Source organism: Sinohyriopsis cumingii, chromosome 5 (assembly GCF_028554795.1).
Source record: "Sinohyriopsis cumingii isolate HCF-2022 chromosome 5, ASM2855479v2, whole genome shotgun sequence".
Taxonomy (NCBI): domain Eukaryota; kingdom Metazoa; phylum Mollusca; class Bivalvia; order Unionida; family Unionidae; genus Sinohyriopsis; species Sinohyriopsis cumingii.
Genome location: NC_142965.1, coordinates 121,896,353 through 121,909,890, shown reverse-complemented (window position 1 = coordinate 121,909,890; position 13,538 = coordinate 121,896,353). Strand labels below are relative to the sequence as shown.

The window sequence follows — 13,538 nt, the reverse complement described above, 5'->3', positions numbered from 1 at the left end:
ATAAGTGCTGACACACTCCCATAGAGACCGGATAGATGTGCTTTCACTCCCAAATAGACTCTGGATAGAAGTGCTGACACTCTCTCATAGAGATTCTTGACAGAAGTGCTGACACACTCACATAAAGACAAGATAAAAGTGTCAACACATTCCCATCAAGACTCTGGTAAGAACTGCTGACACACACACATCTACAAGCTGTAACAGCTGTATATATGATTTGTCTAACAGTCATTCTTAAACATCTATAAGCTCTGATAGCTGTCTGAGACTATGACTTGTCTAACAGCTATTCTTAAACATCTATAAGCTGCAATATCTGTCTCTATGACTTGTCTAACAGCCATTTCTTAAAGATCTATAAGCTGTGATTGCTGTCTCTATGACTTGTCTAACAGCTATTCTTAAACATCTATAAGCTGTAATAGCTGTCTCTATGACTTGTCTAACAGCCATTTCTTAAAGATCTATAAGCTGTGATTGCTGTCTCTATGACTTGTCTAACAGCTATTGTTAAACATCTATAAGCTGTAATAACTGTCTCCATGACTTGTCTAACAGCTATTCTTAAACATCTATAAGCTGTGATTGCTGTCACTATCTGGGATACCAAGCAATATTAAATGAAAATCTGGAAAGCTTAATGGATTTCTTTACTTTCTAACATATTCTAATGCATTAAATGTGTTTGCTTTCATAATTAAAAATCATAAATGGAATGATACTTGACATGACAGGATCCAGTAGAAATCACAGCTATATATTGATCATGATGGTCTCTTAACAACCTTAATGCATTTCAGGAACTGCTGTAATTTAAACCAGTGAGAGAATTAAAATACAAGTCACAAGGGTCATGAAGGTATTCTACACCGACTATTACAGTATTGGTTGTCATTTTGTAGAATTGTATTCACTTGATTTGGATTCATATACATCCATATTCCTTTGGAAGGTCATTATTTAGATGCCGTGAGAGGTGCCTACAGCAAAATCAATGTTAAAGTACATCAACATTTTTGGATGAAATGAACCTTAAGGTGTTATCCAGTATAATCCAGACTGAAGGTTGCACGCTGTGATGTCACAATGAAAGCTACTCTTATTGATAAAGAAATGTGCCCTCAAATGTGACAATTCCTCTCGACACGTTCTTATTTTGACCCAAATTTATCCACCATTGTAAAAGCCCATAGCGACAGATGATTTTCATCTGAAGTTTCTGGTGACAGTTAAGGTGCAGAGCGCATTGAATAATCAGGATTGAATAGACTTTGGCTGCAGAAAATTAGTGTTACATTTTAAAAGAATAATTTATATTTAATATAAAATGAGTAAATGCCCATACATGACCCATGTTACTTGTACTATAGCAAAATACATTTATAATAAAGAAAAACCTGTGACATCTAACCCCTTTTTAAATAAGAAAAATTTGTGACATGTAACCCTTTCTCGGGGTCTTACACGAACCTGCACCAATAAAACTACCAGTAAATCAGTTAACATTTTAACCTATGACTCCAGATCTATACTACAATGAGGTATTATTTGGGTCAAGACAATTCTGTCAGAAAAGGAGATGCTACTGATGAAAAAGGATTTCATTTTAAAAAAAGAATAAAAAATACATATTTATATCATCCATGAAAAGACACACCTTTTCTATGATTTTGGAACTGGACAGCTGCCTCCAGACTTGACAAGTTCTGTTTTCTGTCTGAAGCTGCCTTATCAGATCTTGTAATTGCTCTGAAGAAGAAAGAGATTTATGATAATTTAATCTAGTTTATAATTTACCAAGGGAATTTTTAGAAAGTGAAACAAGTGAGCATTGACAACTTTAAAAGAGTTTATAATTTAACAAGGGAATTTGTTGTAATTAAGAAGTTCATAATGCACATTTTCTGTGCCCTGTAGTACTACATTCCCCAAGTTATCTTGCTGAAAACATTTTATCCGATGATGTCACTACTGATTTCTACAAAGGCTGTATCTAATAAACTGAAAGTTGTCTGCAAGAAATACAACTCTAATCGATTTTTATAAAACAACATTTATCTTGGAGTTGTTTTGAAGTTGAAACTTTCAAAGACATGATTTTTGCATAGTAGGCAAACTCATGTTCTCACATGCACATCATCCTTCACAAAGGCATGGAAGTTACAATCAGTCTGCTACAAGTACCTTAATTTAATGAACCTGTCAAAGGAGGTTACTGATATTGAATAAATATTTATTTAAAATTATCACCCTCACTAAACTTTGTATCAGCGTCTTTTGGTGTACCATGTTGAATAGAATAAAAAAAGAATAAAATAAAATAAAAAGTGAGGTTTGATGAGGATTCAGTTTCCCTTCAGCTCTATACAAAAATGGTTGCACAAGTTAACCCAAATACATTTGTATATTAATACACAAGTTAGGAATCACCTGTATGTCTGTGATAAGCATGGATACATGCTACATTATCAGACAATACTACAACTGGTCCTGGTGCCAAGTGCAATTTTATGTTATAATTTTGTGGCTCAGAAAATAAAATCAAGAAATCCCAAAGCCAGAGTTATTTTCCTAATATTAAAAAAAATTATAGTTTAGTGTGGGAAAGCTGAAAATAGAGAGAAAAACGACCTCTGAGGGATTTCAGCTCTATAGCTCTGACACACTGACAATTCTATCAACTAATTGTATATGCTTGCAAGTCGGATCCAATTGCATCAGCACAGATCTAAATCAACTACTGCATAATGCAATGGCAGATATCGGTTAATGCAGATTATCTAGATTAATCTGAAGAACAAGCAAGACAGACCATGATATGCCAGCACATTATGCAACTGTAAATCAGAGTCTATGTTGTTGGAAGTTTCTCCCGACCTACAAGGGGGTACAGATGGTAGCTAATGTGAATATCTATCATCATAATAGCATTTTTGATCTGATGTGTGTGTGTGTGTGTGTGTGTGTGTGTGTGTGTGTGTGTGTGTGTGATTTGGAATTTTAATGTAGCTTTACCAATTTTTCAGTCATATTGCTACGATGTCTGCAGTGTGACAGTTTATAGTGACGTCTAGCACTGGGGCATCATGCCGCAGACATGTAGCATGATGTCCCACCTAGTGACATTATTCTGATGCCAGGCAGACTAGTCCTAACACTACCTCTTAATGCTGAGCTCCATGCGAGGCAGCTGTTAGTACCATTTTTGTAAGTCTTTGGTATGACTCGGCCAGGGATTGAACCCAGGACCTCCAGCATCCGTGGCAGATGGATACAGTCTTCAATTTGATAAAACACCTTATTTATATGCAGCACCTCCATAATTTATCCGTCAAATAAAAATATTTTAAATCAAATTTTTCTGACTGTTCAGAATCAGAAAGATGTGAATGTACTAACTTGAACTCTGTGCGTCTGTAAATATCCAGAAAATCAAAGAAAATTTGAATAAAATCACTTATTCTATTGCTCTGGGTGGTGCTCAAGCTATGTTTCAATTGGACAGTTTCTTTCAAACAAATTATTTTAAAACGTATTTCACAATTTATGCAAATAACACTAAAAGGTTTGTCTTTTCAATACGAAAAAGTTTGAGGTTAAGAAACCACCCTATTTTGGGACAAATGCCCATTATATTAAGCCTTGTCATTTTTCCATTATCTGATCCAGAATTTGATGGCATCCAGTAGGTTACATTGGTAGATCTTGCTACTATAAAAAAAATCACCCCCCAAGGACAAAAATTCAGTTTGTGCTTATGTAGTTTGCGGTTAGCAAGAATGAGGTAACATGGCAACTTTTTACTTAAATTTCAACCAAATTTTATCAAGTACGCAGGAAGGGTGTCATTCAGTGCGGCCGTAATGCAAAAAGGGCCTCACACAGGGGGTGTCATGATTAACTGCCATTATAATTAGTTCTTTATTAAGAGAACGGTTATTTACATTAAAACTCACTAAGAAAGCATAATAACTAACTTACAAAGTTATCCAAGATTCTCAAAATAAAATAACTTTCAAATAATCTGTCCCCTTGTCTGGGATGAAACATTTTCCAAATTTTGTATATCAATTCAATGTCCGAGTTTTTCATCTACAAATCATATAAAGATTGGTAGCAATGGAAAAAAATAGTGGACAATATCCACATGAAGCTGTATTTATTTTATGACACATACATGCTACCCATTTATGACAGCCTGATGTCCTACATACATGTATATAAAGCCAAGTGGTTTTTCTGACTGGTAGATGAATGGGATGCACAATTCCAATTGACATGTTTCATGTATTTTGGTGGGTATTCTTGTCGAAATGGTCATGGTGTACCAACTTTTAGATTTTCCAGCAATTCACTACATTTTTACACATTCTTAAGATTTTAAGTGTAAATGACACTTTTTGATAATGGATCAAGGATAATTTCATAACAGTAATTCTTTCCCGAAAAGAGAGAGTTCTCACATGCAATCAATACTTGTACAAAGTTACATGCATATTAGAAAGCTCAGAGGCAACATATATCATGGCATCAAGTCCATTATCACGTCTGTTGTCAAACTTTAAAAAAAATCTAAATAAATTCTTTTGCCACTGGTTTGAGGATCCATACAACAGAAGTAATTATGATAAGAAAGTTGAAAGACTGCTGTCACATTTAATTGACTTATGTAGCAGCAACTTATTGATTTCATATGAAGGTAGCCATGATGTTAAAGAGCCGTAACCAAGGAAATTCAGACGCAGCCGATCTGAGCTGGACTGTGTGGGTATTGAACTCACAACCCTTAGCTGACGAGTCCAATGCTCTACCAAATGAGCTACAATACTTGCCATCATGATTTGCCATATTTTGCTAATTATCTCTTCACAAGGCCACCAATAAAGGCCTATTAAACCAAAGAGTGAAAAATTTGCGCTCCCTCATCCAGTCTAGTTTTGTGATTCATTCAAACAAATAAATCCATAATCAGATATTGGGTCAGTTACTCAGAATTATACTCAGTTAAACTAATGAAGTGGATTACAATTACAACTAGCCACTTTTGGTGGAGTAATTGATTAAACTGCACTATTTTCTCTATCTAATCACATACAATTCATTAAATATTTTGGCAATATTTCTAGTATAGCTATATTAAATATCACTGTAAATACTAATTAATAATGCAAACACAGGATAGCCAGCAAAGTGGGGGCATGAAAAAAAGACACTGTGAACACTTCATAGAAAAGAATGAACTTAGAACAAAGCACACAGAACTAACACACAGCACATGATACCCACATGATATCTGAGCGGGACAGGGTGCTTGCTGCTGACAAAATCGACTCGTCTGAATCCAAACTGATCCAAATATTGCCGAGTTACTTTGGTACAGATGTGCAGTTGACAATACACCTAAAGGGTTGGGTATGTATGCATTGAAAATGCCTCTCATCCACACAAGGCATGCATTCAAGACGTATAAGTACATTACTATTGTTATTCTAATTCCATATTCTTGGCAATCTTGACTTGCGTCGAAACTGAAAATGCTAGTCAAATTGATTGCCAGTAAATAATTTTCTTTTATAGAAGTAGATAGAAAATCACGATTTTGTACGAAAAATATCACCATATGATAACCTACTTGGTTTTTTTCTGAGCTAGAATATGACATTTTTCCACTAGAACATTGTGAGCTTGTGTGTGGGATTTTTGAGGGTTTGTTCAAAGATTGACCATGTTTGAAAGTTTTAGTTTCTTCCCTTCAATTTTCACCAAAACCATATTCTCTCATCAACAACACCTCTTTTAGTCTTGAGGATAATATGTGCCTGACTCATAAGGCAAAAAAGTTTCTGGTTGGACGACCATCCCTGTTTTTGTTTTTTTTTGGCTCACCCTAGCAATTCCCACCCCACCAGGGTAAAATCAAAGTTCAAAAAAATTCCCTAAATAGATTTATACATGTAATTGAGCTGGTTTAGCCCAGTACCTGAATTGTTTAGTACATTATATATACATGTACTAATTACTATATATATATATATATATATATATATATATATATATATATATATATATATATATATATATATACACACACACACACACACACACACACACAGAGTAATATTTTTTTACAAATACCTATCTACCCTAATTTTAAAACCAGTACAATAGGAAACACACATTCTTTTTTTTTTTGCCTGACCAAAGGGGTGTGGGTTCAGGTCACAAAACTGCATCAGCATAGTTGAGCTACTGTTGTGTGTCTGTGGACAAGACATTTTACTCCAATTGCCTTGTCACTTTATAACATACATGCTGCCATGCTGTTCAGCGAACCAATTTCCTCTTCAACAGCTCCCCTGTAGTCTGATCTCTGTCTTTACATTGCATCTTTCTTAATCATGAGATATAACGTACATCTGAGAGACTGTGAAGGAAAACCTATTAACTTGCACTGACTAAACTGTGTGCTTTGTGGGGTTTTGACATCATTTTAAAGTACATAACAAGCTACACATGGTGTAAAGTACATCTGGTAGAGGAATAACCAAGTATGACCTCAGGAAGAACCACTGACCTAGGGAAAGCAACAGGCAAGCTTTCTTATTACCCATCTTGGCTGAGGTGAGACTCAAAATCATGTTGACAGAAATGAGATATGTGAGTGATCTGTAAAGTAAAGCCACCTGACCTCCTGTGACACCTGGCCAACTGGCCTCCTGTAACGCCTAGCCTTCTGTGACACCTGGCCTTCTGTGGCACCTGGCCTCCTGTAACACCTAAGATCAAATTGATTTATCTGCCTTACAGAAAGCCATGCTAAAGAGTCCTTGAAAATTAGAATATAAATAAGAGCTGTCAGAAGACAACATAGCTTGCCTGCACAACAATCCCAAACAGTTATATTTGACAACGATCTAATTGCTCCAATTTTTTTTTGTGGCAGCTTGCTAAGTGATTCCTTTTTCCTGATTAATGGTTAAGCAGCTTTTTATTTTCTATGGTGGGAAGACCTGTCACAAAAGCTTTTTAAGTATGATATTGATGGAAAGTTATTTTTGAATTACAGTAAAACTTGGCTTTAAAGACCACTGTAAAAAGAGATAGCTTTTCTTGAGACAAGATTCTCAATGCACTGATTTATTATCAAGTGTTTTGACCTGTCATGTTGTTGTTTTTGTTATGGGGCTTAACGCCATTTTTCAGCACACGATAGGCTATTCATGGCGGCCAGTATTAATGGTGGAGGAAGAACCCGGTAAAACCTTGGGAAGAACCACTGACCCACGAGAAGCTACTGGCAAGCTTTCTCACATACCCACATTGGCTGAATCCTAGACTCGAAACCACGCAGACAGAGTGAGATGGCAGTGATCTGTAACGGAGAGCGCTTTAGACCACTCAGCCACTCGGGGCCCCTGACCTGTCATGACAGACCACATGTTAAGAGAACCACCTGTCTTGAGAGACAATGATTTTGTGGCAGAACAATTATTCTTAAAAGGTTCTGGTGTGATTTAGAAGAGATATATATATATATATATATATATGCCAATGTACAATGTCATGTATTATACTCAACAATCGACAAGCTGCTTTTCCATATACAATTGTGCTCTCTAAAAAAGGATAAAGTCTCTTTGCATTACTTTTGTGCTCAACACCTTTTAATAGGTAATAGAATGAAATTCAAATTAATTCTGATGGAGTGGATATGGATTTTTGTGAGGGAAAAGTCATGGAATGCGTTAAATAATTATTCTATATGCAGAAAATACTGTTATCAGATAGCAAATAAAAACACACTGAAAAATTAGACTGCTTTTTCTGCTACTACAAGAAATGGAAATTAAATATCAAATATAGGAAGATTAAAGTAATGGTCTTTGGTGCTTAATACAACAAATGAGGTAAGTTATTTTTCAGATGGGAATGGTTTAGAATCTGCAAATCATGTTAAATATCCTTGTCATTTTAGCTTTTTCTTCTTCATAATCAATCAATTTTCTAAGAAAAAGCACTTTGGCATCCACACACGTGTGTGTGTATGTGTGTGTGTGTGTGCGTATGTGTGTACTTTAAACAGAATTTGTCCCATAATCACTTCAAATCAATATCAAAATGCAACTGAATAATATTTAAATTTCTCTTAAAACAGAAAATTAAATAAATTATAAAATATTGTGTACAGAATGATGTTTAGATGAAAACATGAAAATAAATCAGAAATGGTGATAATGAAAAGTGTCAGTATGGTTAAGTAATAAAACTTGCAATATTGTTTCAACAAGAAATCAATCAAAATGCACTTTGAGTCTAGCAAAAAGAAACAATAGATGTCTATTGTGGCAAAATTATGAAAGTGCAAAATGAAAAATTTACCAAAGAAAGGTACTATTAAGAATAAGGTGTATACTATATGAAAATTGTGTAAAAAGTTTAACTTTCCAATTTTAAAATATTGAACCTCATCTCACAAACTACTGGATGAAACAAACCGAGGGGGGTAATATTCCATATGAAGATAAAGAATGTTTAAAATAATGCAATAAGGAAAACAATACAGGTCACAGTTACCTTCTTTTGGAAATACAAAAGTGCTCTCATAAAATTCTTAAAGACTGTTGACATATCAGCACATTGCAGGCCATACCAAACATGTAATTGCCTTAAATTTTGGACATGTTTGGGACTTGAACTGAGTTTTATTCAGGACATTTTATTACTAGGTCTTGTGTCTTTAATTCTTGGATTATTTTTGGATTTAATTTGCAATACCGCAAGTTCTTTTTTTCCTCACTTATCACTCTGTAATCTAGGGGAAATAAATTATTTATTAAATTTTACAAAGCTTGCAGTCTTGATTCTTTTCTGTTACTTATTTTAAGAGCATAGCCTCATAACAGGCGATACATGAAATATAGTTCAAAATGATCTACTTTGATGTGATGATGTATTACAAATTATAGTAGATCCACATCATACCAAACTCTAGGTTGTTCATGTATGTTGATTTTCAAAGAAATGTTCAGCACTTTATTTGTTTGCATCATCCTGAGGAAATGGAAGCTAAATACCTGTCCAAGGACACATTAAGGTATTCAACCCAGGATGGCCTAGGTAAGTGCTAATCCAGTGACCTCAAATTACAAGTCATTAGGCTCAACAAACTTGGCTACTGCAGCTCTTGTTCCAAGGTGAATATTCTCAAGCTAAACAATGAAGTACAATATGCATAGCAACCTGCTTTTAGCATGACAGTTTAGTTCTCTTTAAGTTGGAAGCACAAACTAAACTACAAAACCCAAATGTACAACTGAGGCTGTCTGCAAAATTGACCCAAGTAATGAAGAACTACACCAATGTACAATGCAGAGAAATATAGACAGGTGAGATTAATGCTACATGCTCCTTTAACATTTATTGTTGGTTGTTTGTGTCCACTGAAAGCAAATAAAAAATTTGGCCTGAGGAGAAGACTTAAAACAAATTTTAATATAATCTTTCCTAGTAAAGTAAAAGAAACTTTAATATCATCTTTTTTTAGTAAAAGACAGTAGTAGTAAATATAAATCAAAATTATTTGGAGTGCAAACGAACAACAAAAAAGGAGTCCGAAAATGATTTCTTTTTTTGTTATTTTTATCAACATTTTAAGACTTTATTGGCTGAATCACACTAAGAAATGCCATGGCCTTAAAATTGCTGTCAAGTGTATATGCTCACTTAAAAGTCGGATCCAGTTTTATGATGCAGATACCCTGGTTTGCTGACACATAATACGATGCTAGATACGAGTCCATACTCTTTGTTAGGAATAATTTGTAGGACAAGCATATCAAGGTCAAGGTTGTGTACAGCTGGACCAGACTAGCAGATGGCACATATACTGTAACAAGAATCATATATATATATATATATATATATATATATATATATATATATATATATATATATATACCTACATACATACATACATATACTGTAACAAGAATCATATATATATATATATATATATATATATATATATATATATACACACACACATACATACATACACACACATACATACATATGCTGTAACAAGAATCATATATATTTATATATATACAAACATACATACATACATAAATACATATACTGTAACAAGAATCATATATATACATACATACACTGTAACAAGAATCATATATATATATATATACTGTAACAAGAATCATTTATATATATATATATATATATATACATACATTGTAACAAGAATCATATATATATATATATATATATATATATATATATATATATATATATATATATATATATATATATATATATATGTTAGGCATAAAAAAAATGTTTTTCTAGTGAGTCAATTGTCCCTTTTTTCTGATTTTTTCAATGTCGACCATAGCCCTTTTTTCCTTTCCAGTGTAAAAAAATAAAAATGCCCTAAATAGATTTGTGCATCATATTGAGCCAGTTCAGCCCAGTACTGGAAATGCTTGGTACATTATATACACTAATCATTATAATAGATATATTATGTTTTAAAAACAAATTTAAAAAATGTTTAAAAAGATATAAAAATATTTAAAAAATTAAATTTAAATTAAAAAATAAAACAAATTCTTTAAAATGATTTGTGCATCTAACTGAACCAGCTTAGGCCAAAACTTGAAGCAATTAGTATATTATATAACTAATCATTATAACACAAATACGATTTTAAAAAAAACATACTGTATCTACCTAGTCTTAATTTTAAAACCAGTGAAACAGGAAATACATACCTTATTGGCCTTATATCATATCCTAAATCCTACTGCTACATACATGTACAAAATGAAAAGCCAATGAATAAATGCAACCCGACATACTCTGCTAACATGTGCATGCTATGTTTCTGTAGGAGCTTAAATGACAAAAAAGCCATAATTTAATATCATGCATAAATTTACAGCATTTGGATGCATTAGTGTATTTTGAACTTCCACTCAGTCATGTGACAGTCAAGATATGTAAATATGGCAGTGTTGCCTGGTTGCAGAAGAGCCAGAGCCAGAAAAATCAATACTGTCCATAAAATTGACCAGTATAAATCTGTCACAATAGCAATCATCCGTACAAACACGTGTTTTACCTTCACGTGTTTTACCTTCACATTGTCTGCTTAAACAGTGCTGGTGTCAACTGCTCTCTGATCACATGATTCATATATCTTGCTTTATAAATTTACTCACTTACCTGTACTGTAAATATTGTGGGACAAACATTTATTTGTGGTTCTTTAATAGGTCTAATATGTGATTAAAGTAACCAATTTTCATGATTTTAAAGCCTAATAATAAAGACACTGACAATGAGGAGGAGGAGGAGCAAAAAGATAATTTGAAAAATCAATGCATGCCATAGAAAACAGATATGTATGTCTATGTCTGTAAAATCAATGTATTCTTTAAAAATGAGGTATCTTTCTGTCAGCATGCATGTATGTACATCTGTCTCTTTAATACTACATGTATGTGTAAGTGTTCTGTCGCCATGCATAAATGTACAGCTGTCTCTTTTCAATATATGTATGTGTAAGTGTTTTGTCAGCATGCATGTATGGAAATCTGTCTCTTTAATACTACATGTATGTGTAAGTGTTCTGTCAGCATGCATGTATGTACATCTGTCTCTTTTTAATACATGTATAAGTGTTCTGTCAGCATGCATGTATGTACATCTGTATCTTTTTTAACCCTTTACCTCATAGAGTATATGGCTTTTTAGGCCTTTGATACACATGTAGCAAAGTTACCCAGTGCAGTGCGCTATAAACAGAACACCTGTTACCTATTTGACTCCATACACATCGGCCTTCCTGTTAACTGTTTAGCAATGTAGTGTACGTTACATTTAACAGCAATTTTAACTATTTTACAGTAAAGTCCAATCGCTATAGCTGTGGAATTATTTTTCACAGAAGAATTTTTTATGTGCTTCAGAATCTAGAGAGAACTTATTCAAGTCAGTGAAGCTGCGTGACCAACTGCAGCTGCCATTTCTCATACGCGTCTATATCACTAAGTCATCTGAATTTGATAATTTCTAAAAACTAATTGCTGCCTAGTACATCAATATCAGAGCCTTTACCTAAGTAACTGAATCTTTCATAGCTGTGATTCTAATCATGAAAACTTTGTAAGTACTGAATGAAATCCATGACCTCGATTTTGGAGAGTGGAGAATATGACCCAGTTATATTAAATATCAGATTTTGACCAGACCATAAACAGTGACCAATAAATGTAGTATCTAATAGGGAGTTTTCCTCGAAGGTGGCACTATGAAAACCCGCTTAAAAGGGCTGATGTTTACAGCAGGTGTCAAAAGGCACTTCCATGCAAATGGAGTAGAGGCATCCAAAGGCGCTTGCATGAGGTAAACGGTTAATACATGCATGTGTAAGTGGTCTGTCAGTATGTACATCTGTCTCTTTTTAATACATGTATTTTTAAATGTTCTGTCAGCATGCATGAATGTACATCTGTCTCTTTATTAAAACACATATGTATAAGCGTTCTGTCAGCATGCATGTATGTACATTGGTCTTTTTTAATACATGTATTTTTAAATGTTCTGTCAGCATAAGTGTATGTACATATGTCTCGTTATTAATACATGTATGTATAAGTGTTCTGTCAGCATGCATGTATGTACTTTGGTCTTTTTTAATACATGTATGTACAAGTGTTCTGTCCATATGTACATCTGTCTCTTCTTTAATACATGTATGTATAAGTCTTCTGTCAGATTGCATGCATGTACATGTCTCTTTTTAATACATGTATAAGTGTTCTGTCAGCATGCATGTTTGTACATCTGTCTCTTTTTAATACATGTATATGTAAGTGTTCTGTCAGCATGCATGTATGTACAGCTGTCTCTTTTTAATACATGTTTAAGTGTTCTGTCAGCAAGCGTGTAAGTGTTCTGTCAGCAAGCATGTATGAAAATCTGCCTCTTTTTTATGCATATATAAGTGTTCTGTCAGCATGCATGTATGTACATCTGTCTCTTTTTAATACTTGTATAAGTGTTCTGTCAGCAAGCGTGTAAGTGTTCTGTCAGCATGCATGTATGTACAGCTGTCTCTTTTTAATACATGTATAAGTGTTCTGTCAGCATGCATGTATGTACAGCTGTCTCTTTTTAATACATGTAAATGTAAGTGTTCTGTCAGCATGCATGTATGTACAGCTGTCTCTTTTAATACATGTATAAGTGTTCTGTCAGTAAGCGTGTAAGTGTTCTGTCAGCAAGCATGTATGAAAATTATGTCTCTTTTTTATACATGTATGTGTAAGTGTTCTGTCAGCATGCATGCATGTACACCTGTCTCTTTATAATACATGTATATGTAAGTGTTCTGTCAGCATGCATGTATGTACAACCGTCTCTTTTTTATACATGTATATGTAAAAGTGTTCTGTCAGCATGCATGTATGTACATATGTCTCTTTTTATACATGTATATGTAAAAGTGTTCTGTC

At 33.8% G+C, this 13,538-nt stretch overlaps 1 protein-coding gene across 1 annotated transcript in view; it reads right to left on the bottom strand.

Annotated features, from left to right (window-relative positions):
- LOC149800094 (protein timeless homolog) overlaps positions 1–13,538 on the bottom strand; it is an 89,481-nt gene that overhangs the window by 59,400 nt on the left and 16,543 nt on the right. Inside the window, exon 2 of the mRNA XM_089958350.1 lies at positions 1,661–1,752. Coding sequence (XP_089814476.1) covers positions 1,661–1,752 — 92 coding nt within the window. The remainder of the gene's footprint in view (positions 1–1,660; positions 1,753–13,538) is intronic.